The sequence below is a fragment of the Amphiprion ocellaris genome, chromosome 8 (assembly GCF_022539595.1).
Source record: "Amphiprion ocellaris isolate individual 3 ecotype Okinawa chromosome 8, ASM2253959v1, whole genome shotgun sequence".
In the NCBI taxonomy this organism is placed as follows: domain Eukaryota; kingdom Metazoa; phylum Chordata; class Actinopteri; family Pomacentridae; genus Amphiprion; species Amphiprion ocellaris.
Genome location: NC_072773.1, coordinates 11,761,753 through 11,788,562, shown reverse-complemented (window position 1 = coordinate 11,788,562; position 26,810 = coordinate 11,761,753). Strand labels below are relative to the sequence as shown.

Below are 26,810 nucleotides of genomic sequence, written 5' to 3'. Positions count from 1 at the left end.
CTTGGTTTGTAAAATATACCGAATTGACTGCAATTTGTCATATATTGCTGCCTTGTATAGCTGCTCCTGATCCATAAACATGTACCTTGCCTTCTTTGTTATCCATTATTGTTTGAGCTGTTATGGTGCTACATGCGTTTTAAAATGTTAAACGGAGTTGGCAGATCTCAATTCTGACATTATTATTCATGGTATACATCAGAAGTCCACAGTGATGTCGTACATTTTCAAAGAGGAAAACGTTCTAATTTCCAGGTAACTGCAATTAAAGTCAATGTAAGGTTAATGTTGATTCCAACAGTAACATTTCAGTGTAGTTGCAGTGATGAACAGTAAACATCATATTCTATTGCAGAGTACTGTTATCATTTATTAAATAGTATTGTGGAAGTAAATTACAGCAGTGACAATGAAATACAGTGAAATACTGCCAATCACAGTTGTGTCAGTATATATATATATACACACACACACACACACACACACACACACACACACACACACACACACACACACACACACACATATATATATGTAGATAGAGGACTAGTGGCAGTCTTGTTTTTACGCGAACATGCTCCTGACAGTTTTGGACGACAGGACTTGCCGTAGGAAGGTGTAACCGTAGCTGTAGTCGCTGCATGTTTTGAAAGTAGCTTTTCTCAGCTTAGAGGTTAGAAGATAATTTGTCATTTTCACTACCATGGTGTGACAGAAGCTATGTGGAGGCTGTCTCACTGACGAGGAGATGGACAGGCGTGGTGAGTGTGTGTGACTGCTTTAATTCATCATTTCTCCAGTCAGTGAAGCTTCATAGTCCGCTTGCTAACAGTTAGCTCCCAGCAGCCGAGCTTCAGGCTGCGCTGTCCAATAGACCGTACAAGTACATACAGTCTATAAAAATACATACACTCTGTACAAGTACAGACTGTCTGTATAAGTACATACAGTCTGTACTTGTACAGACTGTCTGTGCAGGTACATAGTCTGTACAAGTATACAGTCTGTACACGTACATACAGTCTGTACAAGTATACAGTCTGTATAGGTATATGCAGTCTGTACAAATACATACAGTCTGTACAAGTGAGTACAGTCTTTACAAGTATATAATGTCTGTACAAGTACATATAGTCTGTACAAATATATACAGCCTTTGCAAGTATATACAGCCTGTTTAAGTATATACAATCTGCAGAAGTATAGTCAGTGCAAGTACATACAGTCTGCTGTAGTTGTATGTTGCTACTGCTGCCTAAAAAGTTGCCAAATGTTTGATGCTTTTTGCATCCTCAGCTCATATGACTGTCTGGTGTCTGCCTAGTCATTTGAGCACACACCACATTTCCCTTTGTTGACATAGCAGAAAGTTTGCTGTGTGTAATGGTCCAGCTCAAGTTGAAACTGAAAGTCTCTTACTGGACATTCCAGGATTTAGAAAGCCATACTTTGTGCATACAGTGATTTTTACGTTGTACGTTACCATTTAGACATTAGGGTGATACTGGCTGCTATGGTGCAGTTTTATTACCAGTAGAGCTGCAACAATAAATGAATTGACAATGCAAGTTATTGTTAGTTGCAGCCTTATTTTCCTAATAGATATTTAAACAGGTACTTCCAAATAGTCTGACCACTCAGTAAACTGCGTTACATGAATTTAAACTCAAAAGCCAGCAGGGTTCAATTGCAGATTTAATATTTATTAAGCCATTTCTGGTTGAGATTGACCTTAGAAGAAAGTGAGCATGTGATTTGGCAAATTACTCATCCCTGATAAACTTTCACATGATTGTACCAAGAGCATGTGTATGATGACAAAACAGATGACTCAGTTCTTTGTTTTTATTGTGCACAGATAGTGCTGTGTAGAAAGAGGAACAAGATTTCTTGCTCCTGACTTGAGCGCTTCTTATGCACATGCAATATGCTTTGTTGTAAACCAAACACAACCTCTCATCATGCCAAAATATTACTTATTTACCTTAAGCATCCGAGGCTATAACCCTGAATAGGTTAGTGAATATTTTTTGTTGTTGTTAGTTGTTTGTTTTTAACAACAATAAGAATACAAAAAAAAAACCTGAAATACAAAAATAGCACTGGATGTATTCATCTGTCATTCTGATTACGTGTTAAAGCTTTCAAAAATGACATGATTGTTGAAAAAAATTGGGATTTTATTTTACTGTTCGTAAATGTCGGACCTGATTGCTAACGTACAAGACAAGTATATTTCAGAGATATTTCAGTTTCAAAGTTTTACAGCAGAATATTTGCAGTAGTGGCATGATTGTGTGTGTGGATATTTCCCATAACAACATACAGAACATGACCTCTCTTGTCATTTAATGAACTACTGAAACGTGGCAACACAAAGCAAGTAATAAGGAAAACACATTTTATTGTTTTACTGTAAGATGCTGTAGTCAGATAAGTTATCATCTGGCTATGGACAGAGTTTATTTTCAGTAACAATCACCTAATCTGCTTTGATTATCAGTTATTTATTTGGGCTGTCGATTTGTGCCACTTTATTGGTGAACTTTTTGTCCTCAGCAGCATCTGCATCTCTTCTCCTGGATTATTTAAGGGGTTGGTCACCCAATTTTCAATTAACTTTATGAACTCAGGTATTTGCAAGGCTCATCTTTGCATATGTTGCAAAAAATATATGTTTTTTTAACAGCTTTAAACTATATTTTTTGACCAATTTACTTTTATTTTACAGATTTTTTTTTAACATTTGCAAAAAAAATCCTCATTTTACAGGTGTTTTCCGTTATCTTAATTTAAAAACAAATTACATTAGTAATTTTAAAGTGGCTAATAATTTTTTTAACACTTATTTTAAAGATGTTCTCTGTATTCTGTTAAATTACAGAAAAAAAAACGTATCAATTTTTGCAGCAGCACATCTGGTTTTCAACCAAACAAAAACAGCACATCACCCCGCTGTTCAGATCGCTTCACTGGCTTCCAGTTGCTGCCTGCATAAAATTCAAAACTCTGACACCTCAATTCAAAACTACAATGAAAGCAGCTCCCTCCTACCTGAATTCTCTCATTCAGGTCTACACTTCTGCTCACTATGCTCTGCCAACACAAGGGGCCTGATAGCTAGACTCTTCTCTTCTGTGGTTCACTGGTGGTGGAACTTGTTACCAAACTCTGTTCGATCTGCAGAATCCCTCTCAGTCTTTAAGAAAACACTAAAAACCCAGCTCTTCACTGAACATCTTTACACTTGATAGACTGCAAAAAAAACCAAAACATTTTAAAGTATTAATAAATTCCTATTACCTCTCACACTGCCTGAAGGCACCACGGTTTTATCACACTTGAACACACTAGATCCTTGCTTGTGTTGTATCTGCTTTTTTGATCACCCTCACATACAGTATGACTACATGGTATGCAAACTGCACAGAAATAAACAGAAAAGACCTCCAGAGGATCATCAAAACACCTCAAAAAATAATTGGACTCCTCCTCCCGACTCTGGACAACATCCTTAAAACATGCTGTCTCTACAAGGCCAGCACCATCCTTAACACTTTGATGCACAACATGGGTCAAAAGTGACCCATATTCAACGGAAAATGGTTATCTCTTCACCCATGTTGTGCATCAAAGAGTTAAGGATGACACCCACCCCTCCAACCAGTTCTTCACTCTGTTGCCATCTGGGAGGCGCTTCAGAGCCATTAAAGTCCACACCTCCAGGCTGAAAAACAGCTTTTTTCCCAGAGCCATCACAGAACTGAACTCTATATTTCTGCACAATGTTTTTTTTACTGTGGACATTATGTGCAATATGGGCACTCTGCAGAGTATTTTAGTTTGATGCATGTCTGTGTGTTCTTTTAACTTATTTACTGAGTGTGAGTGCACATGTGGAATGAGTGTGTGTGTGTGTTAGTGTCTTTTAGGTGTTGAACATGAAAATTTTGTTGTACTATTTGCCATAATGACAATAAAGCTTTCTGATTCTGGTGCTCTTAGATGTACGTCGCTTTAGATAAAAGCATCTGCTAAATGAAATGGTAGAATTGTGGAATTTATATGCTGGCTGTAAATACACAGGCCCAAACTGGTAATAATGTCTACAGTCTAGAGTATTTTTTTTGCAATGTATCCTTAAAATTGCACTGTTTTACTGTATGTAAACAGAATTTTTAAAAATTATTTTACAAATATTTGCAGTTATTTTCACTCTTCTTACCGTTTTTGAAGGTATCGCACTGTTTTTTACTGTGTTTTTTCTGGAAACCTTATTGCCAGATTATCAGTTTTTTGCAGATTTTTTTTTAACATGTGGCTATGAAAATGCCACTGTGCACTCCCCGTCATATAAATGTGGAACTGGGCTGAGCATAGAGAGAAAGTGGGATGATCTTATCTTGCCTACAGCACAGTTTGTCCTATTTGTTTGTATTCATGTGACTCAAGTGTTCAAATCTAAAGGTTTCTGGGCTGAGCTCCAGGTGTTCTAACAATGTAGTTATTTTGATAAGACTGGCAGGATATGTTGATACAAAGAAAGTGCAATATCAAATGTTTATTGATTATGATAAGATTCTATCTGCCTTTCCTATTGTTTATTTCTCAGTACGTACAGTCTCTGTTTCCACTTGTAGCAATGGTAATAAAATAGAATAGAATAGAGTTCTATTGCCATTTGCATGGTTACATTACAATATTACAATACGGGTACACTGGAATTCTTTGTGTGTTTTCTCAAGTCCTGCTACATATGTAGAAAAAAGTAACGAATAAAAGTAAGAACAGCAGCAATAAAAAAAAAGAAATACACATTATAAGAATGAAATAAGTACACATTATAAAAAAACAAAGTATATACACTACCGTTCAAAAGTTTGGGGTCACCCAGGCAATTTCATGTTTTCCATGAAAACTCAAATTTTTATTCATGTGCTAACATAACTGCACAAGGGTTTTCTAATCATCAATTAGCCTTTCAACACCATTAACTACCACAATGTAGCATTAGAACACAGGAGTGATGGTTGCTGGAAATGTTCCTCTGTACCCCTATGTAGATATTCTATTAAAATCAGCTGTTTCCAGTTAGAATAGTCATTTACCACATTAACAATGTCTCGACGTTTTTTAAGCTTATATAATTTCCCAGAGGTTTAATGCTTTGTTGCATGTTTTTGGACTTGAAAATTCCTCTCTGTTGTAAAGTTAAGCGCATACTAAAGGACAAAGTATTGTAAAACAGTAAAATGTTCTGACTGTAATGCATATCTTTGTTGTTGTCAGCGTTAAGGGACCAAAAAAGAAGTTATTTTATTCATTATATCTATTTTTTATTAATCGGCTGATTAATTAGTTGACAGTATTTTTTTTTTTCTGCCAAATATCGAAATCGGCATCGGCCTCCAAAAATCCATATCGGCCGAGCCCTAGTTTCCGGCTAGGATAATCATTTACCACATTAACAATGTCTAGACTGGATTTCCATTAATTTAATGTTAACTTCACTGAAAAAAAATTTTTTTTTTCAAAAATAAGGACATTTCTAAGCGACCCCAAACTTTTCAACAGTAGTGTATATTTTATGAAAATTTAAAAAAAAGTAAATACTCTGAGAAGGAAAACAAACATAAACAAGTATGAATTCTCTCCATATTTCTTTGCCGAAAAGAGGACATATCGTGTTTTACTGGTCGCCAGAGGTGCAGGTGGGTGATGAGCATTATCCAGGTAGCAGGGAAGCTAACAACAACTCACCTCAGGCTGGGATTCACCTGCAACACCTCTCACACATGTGTCCTCTGAATAACTTTGTGGACCATATTCTTTTTAGTTCCCCCGGTCTGGAGTTGACGGTAAGGTCAGTTTCTTCTCACATGTTGCTTTAACGTGAAGGAGTTCGGATTAGTTTCGGCATTTTCCACATCTTTGGACGCGGAAGCGAGTATTTGCCCAAACAAGTGGCTAACCTTACTGCGCTTTATGACGTATTTTATCCCGCAAGTTATTGTGTAGTTTTCCCATTTACTGGCTGTAGTTTGAGTTTACTGAAATACTTTACGGGGCGCTGTACTCTCCTGTTCAGACGGTAAAAGTTAATGTTTCTGGAGCAGCACCGTGGTGTGTTTACTGACCTCATTACAGTTTATGGTGCGTCTTGTATCTCGCACTATCTCTATGTTTTCCTCTCGTTTTACGGCGTTTTCATTTTGTGCTTTTTATTCCTACTAGGCATTATGGCCGTGGCTACCAATGTTTTTCATTGTCGAACGATGTATTAGTTGTTTAGTGTATGAAATGTCAGAAAATTGTGAAAATTGACAGTGTTTCCAAAAGCCACAGATGACAAAAGTCTGGATACTCGGTGTAATGTGATAAAGAAGGAAAGAAGCCAGAAAATATTCACATTTGGCACATTATTGAGAGAATTTAGACTTTTATTCTTTGGCAGGTCAGCCTTTTACCTGTATCAATGTACCAGTCCATTCTGCAGTGTGTAATTTACAAACAGTGAAATATTATCCCACTATTAAATCATCATTGTGGGCTTTATTGCCTGAATGGAATGACAGATGAATAGATCCAGAGCTACTCTTTTATTATTCAGGTGTTCAGGCATTATTATTATAATAAGAGATTGTGTTATTTGGGGGGTATTTTACCAAATCACATGCTAGCTTTGTTCTAATGAGGTTAATCTCAAACAAATTTGGCCTGAAAATGATCAGATTTGCAGTCAAACTCTTGAGGCTTTTGAGTTTAGAGCCATACAAAATAATTTACTTTATGGTCAGACTATTTGGAATGATCTGTTTATTGTCATTTAATTAAATTCTAATAAATTTCATGTGATCTATAAAATGGTGTAAAATGTCCATTACTGTTTCCCAAAACACAGGAGGGAGACAGATAGATAGATAGATAGATAGATAGATAGATAGATAGATAGATAGATAGATAGATAGATAGATAGATAGATAGATGGCTCATCGCATATCATTTCATCAAGTGATACCAGAGACATTTGACTCTGCCCAGTCAAACAGCTGTTTTGGTGTGAGGATGTGACTTGTGACAGTCTGCTGCAAACTAGCTCTTGTTCCAAGCCGTTTAATTGTGCCTCCTATACCATCACACACACTTTTGCCATGGCTGGTGGCAAAAAAAATGCCATTCAGCTGACAGACCAAAATCCTGGTCATGCCAGCACAGGTTAGAAAAATTCTTATAGTTCTTATACTGACTTGCAGCACCATCGTTAATGATGGTATAGGAGGCACATAGGAATCAAATGTCTCTGGTGTCACTGTCTTTTATGTTCCAGGCAGTGATGTGGATGTGAATCATACAAAACTTACAGAATGTTTTGAAATGAGTAAAACAATATCTGGCACAAGAAGCCACCACAGCTTCATTCCAGTTAACACCAGAATTAGCAGGATCTCTGGTGAAAATACATCAACTGTTGTTAGAGTGAATGGCCTTGTGTCTGAAGAAACTGTGGCAGATTTGTTGCAGCGTGATCTGCATCCTGGCCAGTATGTTGCAGCTGTTTATGATAATTACTGGTACTTGGGAAATGTTGTGGAAGTGTCAACTGAGCAGGCAGATGTGTTCCTAGACTTCATGAAACCAAAAGGCCCTGCCAGATCATTTTCTTGTCCCAAAAGGAAGGACCAGTTTTGGGTGCCAACAGACCATATCCTTACTCAAATTGCGGACTTGATGACAGCAACGGGTCATCGGTGTAAACTTAGCCAGGATGCTGAAAAGAAGGTTTCTGAACTGTTTAAAAAATTTCTGAAAAGACATAACTGAACCAACTTTGCAAACTATTCTTAAAAATTTGTAAGTACTTAATAATATCTTCTTTACTCTGCAATGCATACATTTGAACACTTGAAAATCACTAAATTTTCTGTTATATATGGCTAAAATATGGGGTGAAAACGTGCATATTTAATTTGAACATTTAGCATAGAAGGATTTATAGAAGCAAGTTGTGCTTGGTGTCAAAATTTAGGGCAATTCCTGTACTTTCACATGGTGTCTTTTATTTTGTGATACTACCTATCCCACATGCTGATATTGACCTTTGAATCCGAAGGTCGGACAGATATTTTTAATTTTTAGCTGTTCATATATCATACATAACATAGGACCTTCATTTTACACAGATCCATTCCCTAGGTAGCCAAGATACAGCACAAAAAATTTCTAATGAATATGATGATTAGTTTTTGTGTAATAGGTGGCCAAAAGTAGCATTTTAGAAGTTCGCGATGGATAAAATCTCAAATTTGTCATTCTCTGTAACATGCAATTATAAATTTTAAGTAAATATTTTCACATTTCTTAGGACTATGGATTCCTATGAAATGATTCTGAAAATTTCAGACCTCTAGCTCTTTTTGTTCAGAAGTTATAGAAGCCTGAAAATAGCCGAAAATTTCAAGTCTTAATTTTGGTCGCAATTTTAGGGTACCCACTACCTACTTCAAATGATCATAACTTTGGAACTCTTTACAATTAAGCCTTGAAATTTTGGATTTTTCCATCATATAAAATGTTCTATAAGTATGTAAAAATTTAGAAAAATCTGAGGGGGTCAGGTGGGAAATTTTCTTACAATCTGTTGATTTCATATGGAATGACCCAGATAAATAGATTATTAATCCCGAGGGAAATTCAAGTATTCAGCAGCTTACATACAACAAAAAAAGTTAGTGACAAGATTAACATGAACATTGAAGGTTTATATATACTAATGTATACTAACTAATATTGATGTTTTCAAAATGTAATTTTCTCAAATGTATTTTTGTCCACAACCCAAAGATACTCAGTTTACTGTCACGTTGGACATTTAAAAAGCTGGAATCACAGAATTTAGATTTTTTTGTTTTTAATTTTTTTTAAATTTTTTATTTATTTAGTACTTGATAACTAAGGGATTGTTTGTTGCAGCTCTTGTAGAAACACTGATCTTTTTCAGAGGGATTAGTTGAACAGCAACAGAGTATATTCATGAAGAACATTATCATCATTAATATGGTTTTAACCACAGTAACCGGGATGACTGCCTCTTGGAAAAATGAGCTCATTTCAGCCCAGTTTAGACCTTATTGTACTGACTAAAACCTGCCATGTTTTTGTCTCCCACATTTGAGTTCATATAAAAGATTGGATTTAAACCATCTCTGGAAATGTTCTTGCAGTTTACGGCATGAATCAGACAAGAACTCTGCAGTGTGTGCTTTGTTAATATTGACTTTAAAGGTGTGTGTTCTGTTGTCATTTCATCTTAATGTCACAGCATTGTGTATGACTGAGTATCCTGTTCTGCAGGTAGTGTGGTGGAGCCGCAGAGCGGACTCCCCTCACCGAGTCCACGAGACCCTCTGCTCAGCCCTGAGTCACACATGGTAAGATCCTCATCAGTGTTTCTACTAAACCAAGAGTGACCACCAGTATGGGAAAGGATTGTTGTTGTAGCAACGAGTTAGATGTAGACAAGAAAAGAAAAGATGACAAATGTATCTGTAATGATGATGAAGAGTGAAAAAGCAGTCCTGACTTGCATGCAGAACTTGGGAGAAGTGCATTTGTGTGTACAGATTTAGAGGAGCCGGTGGTTTTGAATATCTTCTGCCACATTCAATCCCAGTATCACAGTTGGAAGTTAAACAAGCTACTGTCACAATCAGGCTTTTGACAGTGGCTTGTTATTTTTTTTTATAATACATTAGCCAGATTTCTGGAGGCGAGTGTCTGCGTGAGTATGAAAACAAAATGAAAATGAACCTGTGTTTCAAAGTGAATGAACGGTCTAACTCTGTGCCTCACAGGATGTTCAGGGGTATAAGTGGGTGTGTTGGCGGGTGTGGTCGTGTCGTCTGGCTGCTGTGCTGTCCTTGGGTCTCCTCCTGATTGTGTTTCACTGGCGCCCACGGCTTGCTGTCCTCGCCCGCTGCTGCTCCTGCCCTCTGGCTTTGGCAGATATTCTGCTGCTAAGAGTGAGAAACTAATTCGGTTGCAAAAATATGTCCCATTTGACATCTGGCATTATCATTGAAGCTGGATTTCTATTGTTCTAAGAAACATACAGGACTATATTAAAACTCACAACTGCTGAAACTGGCCTGAAATATTAAATAAAGCAATCAGGGCAAATATACAAATATTGCATAGATGGTAAATTATGGCTGCTGAGTTGTAGCTTCTTTAAAAGTGTTGCTTTAACCTTGAAATGTCTATTCCTGTTTTCATTGCACACTGATTAAATAAAAGACACTGAAAACACTATGCTTTAATTTCAACTTATATCAGCTACTTCAATTTCTAATATTGGCCCTCAAAAATCAGGTCTAGTAAAAGCTTATGTTGCTCCAATGATTTCTGGTGGATCTTTATCATCTGTTCTTCCACTTGCCTGTTTGATTCACATGTGTTGACTGGATGTAAATGTGGATTGATGTATTCCTGATCACAGTGGCTGGTGTGGCTAATATAAGTACATGTATGTCCTATTTCATATTTCCTTGTTTCTTTATTCATTTTGCATTTGTTGGTTCCGTTACCTAATATTCTAATGTAGGTGTATAATCTTTTCTTTCAGGACAGTTTTGGCCAGCAGCATGTGGTGGAGGTCCTCACAGAGGAGATGGAGGAGGGCAGGTCAGCTGTATATTATGTGAACATGTCTCCTTGCTTCCCCTACTCTTTCTCACATTTTTTCTTCTCCCAGTGAGGATGTGAGAGGTTGAAGGTGCCAAATAGGAAATCCTTGGTTTCATAGCATCAGCTATACTTATGGTGTGCTATACAGCTGTATCACCCGTCAAATCCAATTGATACCCATCGAGGTGCAGCATTTATGCATTACGTCATTGAATAAAAGATTTCCGAGTAGGATTAACCTGTTTTTCTTGCTCAGCAACTCCTCCCGAAATTGATATCTTCTCCCTCCTTGTCCCCTGAAGGTGTTTTTAACCCTCCCTTCTAATTTCTCAATTTGTACATCTCCGGTTCTTTTCCTTGCCTCCTGTCCTCGTATCTCAATTCCCCCCACCTGAGTTGAGGAGAAGGCGAGAAAGAGACAGAAGGGGAGGAAAGAGTCAAAGTAACAGGCATTTAATAAAATGAGACATTCTTGTGTCAGAACAGTGTTCATGATAGCTTACAGTATATATTATAGTTCAGTTCACATTCATTGTGGCAGAATATGAAGAGAATGTATGGGTATACATATTTTTTATATTCAATACGCACACTAACATGTATAAGAGGTGTGACACACAAAAGAATTAAGACAGGCATTTTGGTTTGTATATTCTAGCTGTGTGTCGCCTACCTTGTGTCGCAGGTGCTGAAAAGACATTTGCAAGTTATACTGCAAGGTACACCTGTACTTCCTCGTTCATCCTCCTCTATCCTCTCTCTTTGAGATGCATTTTTGGAATTAAGATATCTTTTGTGATGGTGTGCCAAGATTGATTTCCAGGCCACAGGCATGGGATGGAGGACAGAGGAGACAAGGAGGTTCAAAATATTGAAATGACATGAGAAGAGAGGACCGAGGAAGCATTCACTGGCATAGTAAAAGCTCCCTGTGCCTTATCCTCTGACTTTATCACCTTCAGTCTTTCAACACTATGCCACAAGAAATCTCTGTGTTAGCTATGCTTATTTGCTTCTTTGTTTTCAGTTTGGAGTTGCTGGGACAGCCGGAGGAAGCTGAATGGAGAGACACGGTGGAGCTGTACAAGGAGGAGGTAAGGAGGAAGTGAACAATTGTTGTTTGCAGAATAATCTACTTAATAATATTCCTTCCAGGCCTGAATGGGGCTTCTATTGTGTTACAGAAAACACTGCTGCGCTACTACCTGTTTGAAGGGCTGCGCTATGTCTGGCTGGACAGGAAGGGAGCTTTCTGTTGTGTTAGGTACTCAAACAGAAAAAGCTGAAAATTTATCTAGACTAAGTACTGACAGGTTGGGTCATTCATGTGTATTTGCTTTGTCTTCATACTCAGACAAATTAGGAAAGAAAATACCTCATAACAAAGCCTTTTAAAACTTGTTAATGCAGTTGTTGTTTTGGTTAAAGAATATCCTGAATATAATATTGCCAACAATGTTGAACTCTGCCATCACTGTCTGCAGTGTCCTCAATGAGGACTGGACTTGCAAAGACCTGCATGGCTGCCAAAAGGGCCTCAGTCCCTTGGAGCAGAGCTTGAGGTAGGGAAGGATACATAAACTGGATCAATTGGCCTTCTTTCATCCCAGAGAGCACTGCTGAGTAATTAATCACATGAATTCTTTCAGGAGACGCATGTATGGAGCCAACATTATCGACGTGCCTGTAAAGCCTTACACTAAGCTGCTGTTTGAGGAGGTGAGATGGAAAATCACATTTACATAACCTCAGGTTGATTTATTTCATGGTGGTTTGAAAGTTTTTGAAGTGATGGTATATTCAGAATTCAAATGTATTATAAAATTCACTGCTCTTTCTCTTTTTCTGCTCGTGTAGATCCTCAACCCGTTCTACATGTTCCAAGTGTTCAGCATCACCCTGTGGATGATTGATGCTTATTATTATTATGCCTTATGTATATTTATTATTTCTGTTATCTCCATCACTATCTCACTGTATGAGACCCGCAAGGTGAGTCTGTAGTGGAAGACATTATCAAATTATCACTGGTTAGGTGTTCAGCTCTGGATGTGAGCATAAATGATGATATTTAAACTTTGTTTGACCTTACTTCCATAGCAAAGCGTCACTCTACGCAACATGGCCCAGTTGGTCACAAATGTTACAATACGAAGAAACTCAGGAGGTGAGTTTTTGCAAATGTTTTCCCATATGATTTTATTGTAGTTTCAGAAAGCAAAATTTGCGCATTTTCATGATTGATATTGACATGAACATGTGAAGCCTGAATAAGAGCATCAGAAAGATGAAGACCTGAAGACTTTGCAGAGAAAGACTTGTCCAGTGTTGAACATGACAGAGAGAGCAACAGGTCTTAAACATAAAAAAAACCCACTTTGGACCACCTTGAGGTCTGAATTAGTTTGAAAGGTGGGCGATGAGGTTCATGGATTCATATATTGTTGACCACTATTTGAAGAGCTCAGAAATAGTAAAAGACAGGTTTTGATATGTTAAGTGTCACTGAATGTACCCAGGTGTTGTTTGAGATGGAGGCCAATAATAGGTGCCATGAGTTCTCCGCAGGTAGATGCATTTCTTAAAACACAATGTTTCAATTCCTCTTCTCTTAGGACTGTAAGCTATTTCAGCACTTCTGTATCGCACCCTTTGTCCTTTATAGGGAGCTTTAAATTGCCAGTTGTACTTTTCTCTCATTCTCACTAAACAGGAAGTGAATCAATATTAGCATGGGTGAGTAATGTCCTTAGTAGTTAATGCAACTTTAAGAGTTGCACACCAAAATACTAGAGCAGAGTCAGATGTTTGCATTAAAGATGCCAATAGGGGTTTTGCGTGTTTGTACAAGTTGATCCTCATTTTGTTTAAAGCCAGCAGGGCAGGGAGGAAGACTGCACACAAGTAAACAATGTAGGGTTCAAACATTTCTCAAATTGGCTGTGCAGATGTTTTCTGAGAAAAGACATACATTCAGTATAGCCATTAGTTTCTCAGAATACACGTGTTTCAGTGAGAAATGCTTCATGTAAACAAAAAACTCCACAGGGCAGTTTCTACCTTAAGGCAAAACCCAACTATTTGTGTGTTTCACACAGTTGCTTAACAACATGTGGCAGCAGTCACAAAAACAGAGAAAAATAATTTATTTGCAGCTCAACATACTCACACACAACACACAAGGTGAAATGTATACTGCCAACACACGCAGAGAAGAATGTAGGTTGGATTATTGTAGTCATAAGTGCAAACAATTGCAAAACAAGTTTCAAATGAGATGACTTTCTGGTAGTAAAATAAGGTTTAGTTTTGGTTGATTGCAGGAACAAAGAATGTTGTATCTTAAGGAGACTTATCTTTAATCCTCTGAACCCGTTGAAGTGTCTGGGTGTTTGTTGCTCCAGTCACGTTTTCACTCACTGTGGGCTCGTTTTTCACTGCAATATAAAGTCCTGCATGATTATGGCCACAGCACAACCATCGCTAGAATTAGTGAGACATATCAATCAAATATCAAAATATCTTCTCTGCTGTACAACAAAGTTATAATGCTGTAATTTTTTTTTTTTTTTTTTTTTTAAGGAACTAAAACAAAAGATGCATTTTTTTGGATAATTTATTTTACAAAAGTTGAATCGAATCAACATTTTTAATGTTTTTCAAGTGCCCACAGGTTTTTACCAACACTGGGAAAAAAATAGTGATTCTATAGATATTATACTACTTATTTTTTTAATTTGAATCCATGCTTGTCTTCAGCTCCGTTGACCTGAACAGCGTCTGTAATTTTTTTACATGCTTGTTGGTCACAGCTGAGTGAGTTGTGGCTTCTTGGTTGTGCAGAATTTTTGCTTGTAACAGAATCTGGTTACAGCAAAAAAAAAAAAAAAAAAAAAAAAAAATTAAAATTAATGACACGTGAGGAATAAAGCTATTTTGATGAAATATCACAACTTGAAAATCAGATTTAGCTTGTTTTCCTGACTAAACCCACAGTGGCATATGGTGTGTTTCTAAATGAAACACTTTGAAATATGTACAAAAATTGCAACTTTTGTCTTGTTCTTTTTTTTTTTAACATGAATAGAGGTAAGGAAGAAAAGAATACTCATTTTTGATTTACTGTGCCGAGTAAACCCAGATTGCTTCTTTCAAATCACTCTGCATTCAACCCAGAACCCAGTTTGATTCCTATAGAGCCAATTCATAATCTTACAACACTTGGCAACAGGGGGAATAAAAAGTTCCCACGTCGACATTGATTTCTGGTTATGTGTTTTCTCAGCGGAGGAATGTGTGAGTTCAGTGGACCTGGTCCCTGGCGACTGTGTGATCATCCCTCAGGAAGGTCTGCTGCTGCCCTGTGATGCTGCCCTGCTGGCTGGGGAGTGTCTTGTCAATGAGAGCATGCTCACAGGTAACAGAAGAGCTGTTGGTGATTTGTTCTATTTTTGAACTTCAACTGTAAGATGACTTGCTCCTCTTTGTGTTAATGACACTTTTAGAACTCGTTGAGTAACTGATAAGAATTTTTTAACAATCTTGACAAGAAAGTGCGCAGTCTTTTCCTCTTTTCACTTTTTTTATTTAGGATTTAAAAACTCTTCATTAACCAGGATGACATCACATTTCACAACGTTAGTGCTGATTAAAGTTACAAATTGGCCCTCAAAGTGATTTTCCAGATAACTGCAGATTGGTGGTAGTTCTTCAAAGGATTGTATGTTTAATATATACCCCTTTGGTATGTGTCGGGTTCTAGCCTTTCATTTTTTTCAATAAGGATGGTTCATGAGATAGTACGGACATACATAATTTTTACATCATCTGGCAAACCGTTTACAATCTTTACAAAATCTGGCCTTGTTGGCCAAAACTGCGGTGTGTCTTGCTACATTTATTTTAGTCTGCCCCACCAATTTCTTTTACATTTTCCAATGAAGAATCAGTGTATTAACCAGTTTATTATCGTTCCTGGATCCAGGTGAAAGTGTTCCAGTACTAAAAACCCCACTGCCAGCTGGTGAAGGGAAGTACAGCTCAGACACTGAGCGCAGACACACCCTTTTCTGTGGTACTCAACTCATTCAGGCCAAAGGGGGAATGCCAGGATGTGGCGGTGCTGTGGCTGTGGTCACAAACACTGGTGAGTAGAGAAAATGATGCTCATATAGCAGGATGACAGTGCTGTGAAAAGTATTTGCCAGATAACTTTTATTTTTGCATATTTGTCACATTTAAATATTTCAGATCATCATACTAATTTTAATATAAGTTGAAGATAACCCAAGAAAACACAAGATGCAGTTTTTAAATGATGATTTCATTTATTAAAGGAAATATGCTCTCCAGCACTACCTTGCCCTATGTGAAGAATTTACCCCTCAGTTGCCAATCTACCAAAAGACCAAATCCATTTGGTAGTTTGTTCAATTTCACCAGCCACACTCACATGTGATTACTGCCGGGTTTGTTGAATCTAAACATCACTAAATAAAACCTGTCTGGTATTGTGAAGTAGCTAAAGGGTCTCAAAAAGCAGCACATGATGCCACGTTCTAAAGAGATTCAAGACCCGATGCAAAACAAAGTCATTGACATTTATCATTCAGAAAAGTGTTACAAAATCTTGGATACTTTTTCACAGAAATGATCTAGGTATTCAGTAAATCTTCAATAAATCATCATTCTAAAATGGCATTTTGTGTTTTGTAGGGCTGGATATTCGAATATTCGGTCCTGACGGTGGTATCTGGATATTAATTTTGAGATCCGAATATTCGCCCGACATGTCCCCCGTCAGACGTTGCTATAGGAACCGATCCTAATATTCGCCTCACCTCATGTTTGTTAGGGCTTAGAGGCACAAATTTTGCATTTTGAAGAGAAACACTGAGGGTAAACAGAAACTTTGTTTACAAGAAAACTGCACAGGGCAACTTTAAGAGATTATGTTTGCTCTCCAAGTCAAGCCAGTTCTGCTGCTTACATCTCATTCACAGGGTTTTTTACAGCCAAAGGAAATCTGGTCAGCTCCATTTTGTACCCTCAGCCAATCAACTTCCGCTTTTACCAAGATGCTGTCAAGTTCCTGCTCATTCTGGGTTGTGTTGGTAAGAGCTTTAGCAGTGACCTGACTAGAGTGTACAGAGAAGCTAATGTTACTCAGATTTTGCACTTCAACCATTTTTAACCAATAATCAATCATGTTTTTCTAATACGCTTCTCCTTTCAGCTCTCATTGGCACCATTTACATTTTTGTGACCCTCATCAGAACCAATGTAAGTGCAAGCAGCAGTGTAAAGACAAAATGTTTCCTGGCATCTTTACTTGTCAGGCAACATTGAATAAAGTACCATCGCTGACCTGTTGTTTGTGTGTTCAGGTAACCTGGCTGGAGTTGATTATTCGAAGTCTGGATATTGTGACTATTGCAGTGCCTCCTGCATTGCCTGCTGCCATCACCACTGGCACTATCTACGCCCAGCGCCGGTTGAAGAGCCAGGGTATCTTCTGCATCAGTCCACCTCGCATTAACATTTGTGGCAAGTTGTCAGTCTTCTGCTTTGACAAGGTAAGGGGAAACCTATCAGTACGCCTTTACTACGTGCATGGAGACATTTTTTGGCTATTTTACATCCTACTGTTGCCTGCAATCAGAGTACATTTCATTCTTTCCAGACAGGAACCCTGACTGAGGAGGGTCTGGATGTGTGGGGAGTGATGGAGGGGGGAACTGATGGTTTCTCAGAGTTGGTCCCAGAGCCCAGACGCTTGCTGCCAGGGTCCATGCTCTCTGGCCTGGCCTGCTGTCACACTGTTACACTGCTACGAGGAGAGCCCCTCGGAGACCCTTTGGAGCTCAAGATGTTCGAGTCCACTGGTTGGGTATGTTAACATAAAATTCATTTTATTTGCTTCAGGATGCGCTTGATCTTTTTTTTTTTTGTAATAGTACAGATGTAAAACATACATTTAGGACCTCACTCACAAAACCCTTTGTCATTTAATAAAAGAAGCCAAGTTTCTCACAGTAAACTTTATCCTAACACACTGACGTGCCATGGACACATTTTGATCAGAAACACAACATAATTAAGGGTGAAAACTCACATATACTTAATATTCACTTATCCGCTTATTTTCAGCTCCCACTTCGAAAATTGTTTATTTTCAATATTCCATTGGTATTGCTATTTTTCTGCAATCTCACTCTTTGTGTGAGTGATGCGATGGTACAGATATTGCAGTTGTTATAATTACGACAGGAGTCTTATTGTTCACATTTTTTTTAACGGTTTTTAATTTTAATTTTCCAGACCCTCCAGGAACCAGAGGGAGATGGGAATGTGCTGGATGCAGAGTTTGGAGGCCACAAAGTCTTGGCTGTTATGAGACCTCCTACAAGAATTGTGAGTGTCCTTCACACTCATATAGGTTGATCAATAGGACTGTAACACTCTTGCACAGTAATTGGCCCTTCTATTTCTCGTCTTAGTGCTATATTGTCACAACTTATTCATACTACCAGGGTTTCAATGTTATTTAAAGCAACTGTTTTGTACCTCTTTTCTGTTGTGGATGTTCACCAACTAGCACAAATATAGAAAAGCGCAGCTGCATTCGTGAAAAAACACCAGCTCAGTAGTGTAACGTCTTTATTGTCATCTCTGTTTATTCATTGTGTCCCTACTGTGTTTTCTGGAAACAGTGAAAACTGTGAGCTTTAACAAAAAGTTAATATTTTCTGGAGTTGTTCTCATTGTTTTGTTTAATTTTGCTGACAGTCCACAAGGGAGGCAGTGGCCATTGTTCAGAGGTTTCCATTCTCATCAGCCCTGCAGAGGATGAGTGTAGTGACGGTGGCTCATGGAGGAAGCTCAGCTCTCGCTTTCATGAAAGGGTCCCCAGAGATGGTGGCTAGTCTCTGTCGAGTTGAAACAGGTCAGGTCAGAAACGTGATATGAATCATAACTAAAGCTTTAACCTTCTAAAACCCCAAAACTACCAGGTTTGAAAGGCATGCAATTTAAAAAAAAACAAAGAAAATTGCCGGGATGATACCATTTATCGCCCAGAAGTAGTTAAAACAAAAAGGAAGCATCATCGGATTTGTATTGTTCTTATGATCTGAGCCATTCTGACTACCAGTCATGTGGCAAAAATTTAGGGACTTTTTAGCAAAGGTGCATAACTATAGTCTAGTGAAAAATGAGCCCACATTGAGAAAACATGGGACAAGAGCGAAAAACACCCAGAAACTGCTTAGAATTCAGAGAGTTTAAGAAGATCTGCACTCACGTATGTTTTCAGTGATCAAATGTAGGTGTCACAGTGGTTTTCTTTTTGAGCATGTAACTGTACTACAGCAATTCTAGCAGTTTGGAATCATAGTTTTTTTTTTTTACAAAAATTCCCCAAAACAAATTTCTGTCTTCACTACATCTTCATCTTTTACGTGACATTTACATGAAACTGGATACTTTATTTTGACAGTGCCAGCGCAGTTCTCCACAAAATTGCGTATCTTCTCCAGTGAGGGCCTCAGGGTTCTTGCGTTGGCCTATAAACCAGTAGATGTGAACTCTGACTTGAGGACTATTGAACGGTGAGAACACAGTCTGTATTTCTGACTCAGTGGTGGCGCCCAAACTCCTCATGGGCTCTTTGATTAAGTTATAATAATTAGCTCTGAGTGTTCACACAGCTGTGCGTCCGTCCACAGAGGGGAAGTAGAGAGAGACATGCAGTTCCTTGGCTTGCTGATGATGAAGAACCTGGTAAAGCCTGAGAGTGCAAAAGTTATTAACATCCTGAGACTGGCACACATTCGCACTGTTATGGTCACTGGTGAGAAATATCCTGCAATCATCACATTTAATTATTCTTTGCAGTTACACCTTATTATTTAAAAATACGTTTCAGACATCAACATGCAGGTTTTCCTTAATTTTGTGTTTTCCAAATATCCACATCTATTTACAGGCAGAATTTTGATTGATATTGTGAACTCATGTCAAATCTTGTTTTGTCCTTGTTCACATAGGGGACAATGTTTTAACAGCAGTTAATGTAGCAAAGAGCTGTGGGATGGTGGGATCTGATGAGAAGGTGATATTTGTCACTGCAACCCCCCACACTGCCCAGTCTATGCCCTCCCTGAGGTTCAGCCTGGAAGACGGAGGAACCACTGCTACCCAAAGCTCCATAGAGGTCATCACTCGGGTTGGTCTTGCTTAGTTACAATCCTGCATTGTGCTGCTCATCAGTGTTTAGTCTGGAGGGGCATCTACTGCCTAAATGTTTATTATAGATCGAGGAAAAAGAGAATCATTGTTCAGTTTGGCCATCACCATAATTGTGCTACTTGTATAAAAATCAGGGGAATGACCTTCATCGTGTGTCAGATACAGTAGGAATCATGATTTTTTTTCCCCCCAAGAAGCCATGCTCCGTGTCAACACTGATGTGGTTTGATTGGAAAAAATATTTCTCCTTGTCTGCATCTCAAGCTGTGTTACAAGAAGCTACATTTTACTCACACTCAAACATTTGTATATCTTTATTAATTGTGTGTGTGTGGCAGGATTTTGCTAATTGGTTGTGTTTTACTTAATTATATGAGCAGGAATTACATTGGCAGTATAACAGTAGAGATATATTTCAACTTGTTGGATGAATTTGAGTTGCTGTTATTGATGTCTGTCCCTCTGCTCTCAGGGTCTGTATCAGGGTGGCTTTGGCTATCACTTGGCTATTAATGGAAAGTCCTTTGCTGCCCTCTGTGATTACTTTCCTGAGTATCTTCCAAAGGTAAATTAGACTGTGTAATGCCAGCAGCAATGTTCTGACAAGGACCATGTTAACACACCACTGACTCGATATCCTGTCATTGCAGGTTTTAATGCGAGCCACCATTTTTGCTCGCATGGCACCTGACCAGAAAACCCAGCTAGTGAAAGAGCTGCAGAAACTGAAGTAAGTTCAATTTTTTGTTCAGACACAAAAGAGGAAAGAAACTACGGAAGAACAGAAATAATAAAGAGTAGGAATAACCTGAAGGAAAACACTGAGAATTAGGGGGAATCAAGTACCAATCCTGGTCATTTTAATGTGAACAAACACAACTATGCTATGTCTGTTGAATGTTACTAAGCAAAAAATAATACTACTTTCTCATCAGAGTGAAAAAGTCTGTCACCAGGGTATATTGTACTTGCAGAATTCATAACATGTACCAAAAGTTAACCTGGGAACTTTTTTTTCTTGTGTCACGTTTTTACTCACTGTTGAAATATCACAGTGTTAAGCTTTTCCAACATGACAGCACAGCACAAATGTGTGGGTCAAGGACCACTGGAAAGTTGAAAATGTAATGATTCGTTCTGTTTTTACAGTTTCTGGCTCTGATAAATAGTATAATTTTTGTGGTATACAGTGCCTATAAAAAGTTTTCACCCCCCCTTGGATGTTTCACCCTTTTGTTGCTTTTGTACATGAAATCATGGTCAATATAATTAGGCTTTTTTATTTTTATATATATATATATATATATATATATATATATATATATATATATATATAGAGAGAGAGAGAGAGAGAGAGAGAGAGAGAGAGAGAGAGAGAGAGAGAGAGAGAGAGAGAGAGAGAGAGAGAGAGAGAGAGAGAGAGAGAGAGAGAGAGAGAGAGAGAGAGAGAGAGAGAGAGAGAGAGAGAGAGAGAGAGAGAGAGAGAGAGAGAGAGAGAGAGAGAGAGAGAGAGAGAGAGAGAGAGAGAGAGAGAGAGAGAGAGAGAGAGATAGATAGATAGATAGATAGATAGATAGATAGATAGATAGATAGATAGATAGATAGATAGATAGATAGATAGATAGATAGATAGATAGATAGATAGATAGATAGATGCCACTAGTGGGTTTTGAGTTTCAGAGAGTTAAGGGCTTCCCTCATTTTTCCCTCAGTGGTTACTATGTAACTAGTCAAACCCTGGTTCTACGTCTGCAGCTACCGAGTGGGCATGTGTGGAGACGGGGCCAATGACTGTGGGGCCCTGAGAGCTTCTGATGTTGGAGTTTCACTGTCTGAAGCTGAGGCTTCGGTCGCCTCACCTTTCACTTCCAAGACTGAAAACATCAGCTGTGTGCCGCTGCTTATCAGGTGAGGAAGTAGGAGACATTAAAAGTCTAAGCAGCGGGAAATCAGTCTAAATATAGATGGCGTCTTTGAAAACCAACCAAACCTGAAATGTTTGTGGCATAGTCTTCAGAAAAAAATAACCCTTTTCTTCCTCCTTGTCTGTGCAGAGAGGGCCGATGTTCTCTGGTCACTTCCTTCAGTCTCTTTAGATACATGGCAATGTACAGCCTCATTCAGTACTGCTCTGTCCTCATTCTCTACACAGTGAGTATGAGTGGGGGAGATCATTAGACCTTCATCTTTAGAATAGTCATTTTTCTGTGGTGCATCACTGGTGGATGAGCTTCAACATGTTGCTGCCATACATTCATATTTCTGTCCTGTCAGCTTTTAAACTGGATGCTGTGAAACTCCATGTTCACCATTAAATAATTAATCATAGGACTATGTTATCTAAAATATAGAACTTAACCAACAGTTTGAAAATTAGTTAGACAAAGTTGTTTTAACAGCAAATTATGAATGTTATTAACTATTCATTCTCATATCTCATTTCAAAATGCTGTGCAGCCGCTTAGCTCCTGTTGGTTAGGGAGAAAAACTTATTATTCTAACTAAACCAACTCCACGCTACTGTTTTAAACAGATGTAGACACAGAAACTAAGCTTATCTAGTTTTAAACATTAATTTCACAAGGCTGCTTATCACATTGCCTTGCAAACAAATTTCCCTGGATTGTTTCTGAGCATCAAAAGGATGAGCTAGTGTTAGCAGTGTAACCTCACTCCTGTTAGCTACCATACCCACAGAAAGAAATCTGCTCTTTTTTCTTTACCTTCACAACATTTTTTTTCTCTCTTCAGAGGTCTTTATAGTATACAACAGAAGTGTGTACACTGCTGTTCAATATCCCTGAAATGTCATAGGATTCCAAATTTAATCATCTCTCAATAGCTGAATTATTTTGAGCGAACATTAGAGTAGATTTATATTATGCCTTAAGAAAAATTGCAAGCAAATTCTTTTGAAAGACTACATTGAAAATAAAGGCCCCAAAGCAGAAACTCAGTAGAACAAAAATTACTTTAGTCTGTATTTATGATAACATCTAAGGGATTTTGCACTCACCTTTGTTATATACCATAACAGTAATAATGCTAACACATACTGTAAAAAGTTAGCTCTGCTGATAGTAAGAAATTAACAGTGTCCCAAAAGCACAAGACCATATGTAGCATTGGTATAAAATCTAGTGTATTGCTACTTGAAATTCCAAAGATGTTCAGCTGACTTGTTCCCAATTCCTAATTACAGCCTAAATCACATCTAGTACAAGTTTCCAGACTGAATAAGTGATGTGCTAAATACATATTCTTGATGTGTGTGTCCAGCTGAAGACCAGCGTGGCTGACCTGCAGTACCTATTTTGTGACTTGCTACTGGTGACAGTGCTGGCCATCGTAATGGGAAAAGGGGCCCCTAGTGAGGAGCTGCACCCCTGCAGACCCCCAGCCAGTCTGCTGGCCCTGCCTGTCCTAGGCAGTCTCTTCATCCACACCTGCATGACCATCCTTGGCCAGCTGGCTGCACTCTTTATCACAACCTCACAGGACTGGTGAGTATAAAACACAGGTGCCAGAACGGAAACATTTTAAAGGTCCCATAATGCTCCCCAAGTTTCACGTGTCTCTCTGCGTCAGTAATTGACAGTGCAGAGCAACACAGATGAGCACATGGCAGCTGACACAGACATAAATGAATATGTCGAACCAAGGCTGTCTTTCGCCCATGATTTTCTCTCTGACCAATAATTTTACATTATAATATTGCTGATTCCACACCACTGCTGTCACTTTGAACTCATGTGTTTGGTGAGTTTGTAAGACATCGCAGTTATAAAAATCAAATCAAATCAGTTTCTGAATTTGATTCAGTTATAAAAAGTATTTTTGTTGTGCAGAGCAATAGCTCCAAAGTGACTGCTGCATGACATGTAGTCTTACTGGGCTGCTTGTCTGACAACAAAAACTAAAATATATGTAAATGGTAACGGCTTTATTAGAAATTCAGCTGTGTTAAAGTCTAGTATATATTAGCACAGAGAGCAACAATGAAGCAAATGGATGACAGCAGCTGTGTTTAGGTTGAACTGCACAACAGGCAACACAAAAACACAGTAAGCTAACAAGTCCTTGTTTGCTGGTTTCAAATTGGTGTGAAATTTTCCACCATCTCTGAATGTCTGTCAGTGTTACAGCTTCCAGAGAGCTCCAACCTATGGGCATATGATCAAAACAAATCCTAGCGTTAGCCACATTAGCCCCACAAAACGCTACACTAAGAAGTTTCCTATTGTTGTAGGGCCATTACCATCAAGCATAAAAGTAACCCTTGCATCTTTAGCTCCTCGGATGCTGGGAGTGCATGAAGACACGTGTTTATTCTTGCAGGCAGCAGCAGAACATTTGGTGAACTTTGCTCTTGGCTGAAGCATTTTAGAGTTTAGCAAATGCAGCTCCAAACAAACCTGGTGGACTGTGAGGCAGCTGTTCATTCTGAATGGCTCACCTGGAAGCAGCGGACCAGAGGGTCGTATGCAAAGTTTTAGGTCGACAACTATGTAGAAACGGAATAAAAATATGACTGGCCTGTAAAGCTAGGAGGCTGTGTAGTTGAGGTGAGGCTTGAGGAATATCTGTAGTAAGCATCTTCATCTCTTAACAGCATTTATTTTAAATCTCGAGACATACAAACGCACAATAAAAATTGATTCTCACCATAGGGGCCCATACTGATTAGTATATCCACAAAACAAATTTAATGTCTGTGATTTAGATCTACACATAATACACTTTATCTCTTGTGTGTTTTTAGGTATATTCCACTAAATTCAACAGTGTATGGAACACACAATCTACCTAACATGGAGAACACCAGTGTGTTTGACTTGTCAGGTTTCCAGTACATCATCATGGCTGTGGTGGTCACCAAGGGCTACCCCCACAAGAAACCTCTCTACCACAATCGTGAGTCATTAAAATGTCCAGATATGATGATTTGAAATATACGGGGTGTGTGTTTAGACTCACGCTGATAAATCGGCCATTCATTATTACCATAGTCATTAAATGTAACATTACAGTAAACCTTGTCAAACATTGAAGACTCAGAAGTGATTTTTTTTCTTTCAGTCGTTTTCCTCTTCGTGCTCTTCATCCACTTTGCCCTGATGACTTGGCTGGTGTTGTATCCTGGACCTTTCTTTAGCCGAATACTTCAACTGTACAACATCACTGATACGGATTTTAAAATGCTGCTCGTTGGTGTAGCTGCTCTCAATTTCCTCATTTGTTTTGTTGTTGAGGTCAGTGATGATATAAAGCTTTCATATGCCCTCTTTAGACAATTGCTTATCTACAATACCATTAACAGAATCACTTAATCATCATTTCCAACAACAGTTAGATAAAACGTATTACAGTGGGACCAGTAATGGTTTATAATATTCTCCTTTGTGAAGAAATAAGCTATGGTCATCTTGAGTTCATGTCAGTGTCAAAGGACTTCAATGGTTAACATTTTCATGGTGGAAAAAGTATTTAAAAGTAAACTGCGCAACCTCTGCTGTATGCTCAGTTTGTTCAAGAGACTCTTTTTCCAAATTATTGCTGCTCAAGCCTTCACATATCTTATACAGTATGCACAGATTTTGTGTTGGAGCTTATGTAGTTTGTGTGTCTGCTCTCAAACTTTTTTTTTATGTGTCTATAGAAATTCTTAATGTTTTAGTAACACAAAATTTTCCCAGTATGGCAAGTCAAAATGTTTGCTATAAAGAAAGGCTTTTGTCCATCTTTTAAGTCCTTTTGTTTTTCTCCAGGTGCTGATAGACTTGGGTTTTTTGAACTGCCTTCGATTGCTGCGTGGAAAGCGTCCATCCAAGAAACTGTATAAACGCTTGAACATCCTTCTGTCTGACTCCACATCATGGCCGCCCCTTAATCAAACCCTGTCCCCAACATCCCACACAGTCGTCTGCTTGAGCTAGCATTCACCCGGCCCTGTCAGTCACCTGAGCTCAACAATGCTGCGGATGTACTACGAAGTGAGGTTAGTGGGTTAGCGACGTATGCCGAGCTTAGAGTCAAGAGTTTTCAGTGTCGCGATGTTGGCTCTCTTTGAACCTGATAGCTCACGATGATAACTGATGCTGCACAGCTAACCTGCTCTGGAGGAGGTTCAAGCTCAGAGTTTGGGATATAAATTGGCTCTAAGAAGTGTCACCCTTTCACCTGTTATTTTCATGACCATTTTCTCTCTGAGCAATATACTTAGCTGATGAAATACAGCATATCAGCAAATCTGTGAAGCGTTGCATTAGCAATGCCACTGAACTAAACTGCGTAGTTACAGTGGGCAAACTGTATGCATTGCAACCTGTTCCTGTTGACTTAAGCAGCATGCCATCAGTCCATCCCTCTTATATGGGAGCCTGCAGAGGAAACCATGGGTTAACAAAGAAAGATGATAACCACTGTCATGACACGTTATCTCTGATTGGGGTTTTAGATTTTGTTGAGGCAGCAAACTTAAAGAAAGCCTAGCTATGACAAACTTGCTTTGTAGTACATCCCTACAAGTTACATCTTCAACTTGACCAGCAATGCAAAGTTACGTTTACTTTAATAAAAAATATTTTTATGTAAACCATCTTGTGTTTTTGAAGATACTGATCTTTTCTTTAAAGTTGGAGTGTGCTGTTAATTTGTAAAGGTGCTTGCTGAAGTTGGAGGCATTGGAGGTTGGCCATCTGTCACAATCTCATAAACGCATTATGTCTGGAAGGCCTGCAGGAAATTTCTTCACATTTGGCAAAAGCATTATTTTGACTAGAGGATGACCAGATTACAATTTAGTAGCCAAAATAACTGATCTCAGAAAACACATTCTTGGCCACAACTCAAGATTACATACTATAATTATGGCAAAA

At 38.4% G+C, this 26,810-nt stretch overlaps 1 protein-coding gene across 9 annotated transcripts; it reads left to right on the top strand.

The window, feature by feature from the left end:
* Positions 1–605: 605 nt before the first annotated feature.
* On the top strand, positions 606–26,530 carry atp13a2 (ATPase cation transporting 13A2). 9 transcript variants are annotated; one of them, XM_023264507.3, is made up of 29 exons: positions 606–761; positions 9,352–9,428; positions 9,852–10,019; positions 10,622–10,680; positions 11,711–11,777; positions 11,868–11,947; positions 12,168–12,245; positions 12,333–12,402; positions 12,541–12,675; positions 12,784–12,850; positions 14,969–15,100; positions 15,668–15,829; positions 16,686–16,796; positions 16,919–16,965; positions 17,070–17,258; positions 17,366–17,572; positions 18,004–18,096; positions 18,472–18,628; positions 19,181–19,292; positions 19,410–19,534; positions 19,731–19,909; positions 20,405–20,497; positions 20,583–20,662; positions 21,688–21,840; positions 21,987–22,083; positions 23,212–23,435; positions 24,695–24,846; positions 25,012–25,184; positions 25,701–26,530. In XM_023264507.3, the coding sequence occupies exons 1-29, from the start codon at positions 749–751 to the stop codon at positions 25,866–25,868; spliced, it is 3,468 nt and encodes a 1,155-aa protein (XP_023120275.1). In that variant the 5' UTR covers positions 606–748; the 3' UTR covers positions 25,869–26,530. The 9 variants fall into 9 exon arrangements, with proteins under 9 accessions (XP_023120275.1, XP_023120279.1, XP_023120276.1 ...); XM_023264508.3 differs by lacking the exon at positions 606–761 and adding an exon at positions 5,708–5,858; XM_035945593.2 differs by lacking the exons at positions 606–761; positions 9,852–10,019 and adding exons at positions 5,708–5,858; positions 9,753–9,778.
* Positions 26,531–26,810: the final 280 nt, after the last annotated feature.

Excerpts from the sequence above, each read along its gene's own strand:
- atp13a2 (XM_023264507.3), top strand. Across the intron at positions 10,681-11,710 it reads GAGGAGATGGAGGAGGGCAG|TTTGGAGTTGCTGGGACAGC; the intron begins GTCAGCTGTATA and ends CTTTGTTTTCAG. Across the intron at positions 25,185-25,700 it reads TCATTTGTTTTGTTGTTGAG|GTGCTGATAGACTTGGGTTT; the intron begins GTCAGTGATGAT and ends GTTTTTCTCCAG.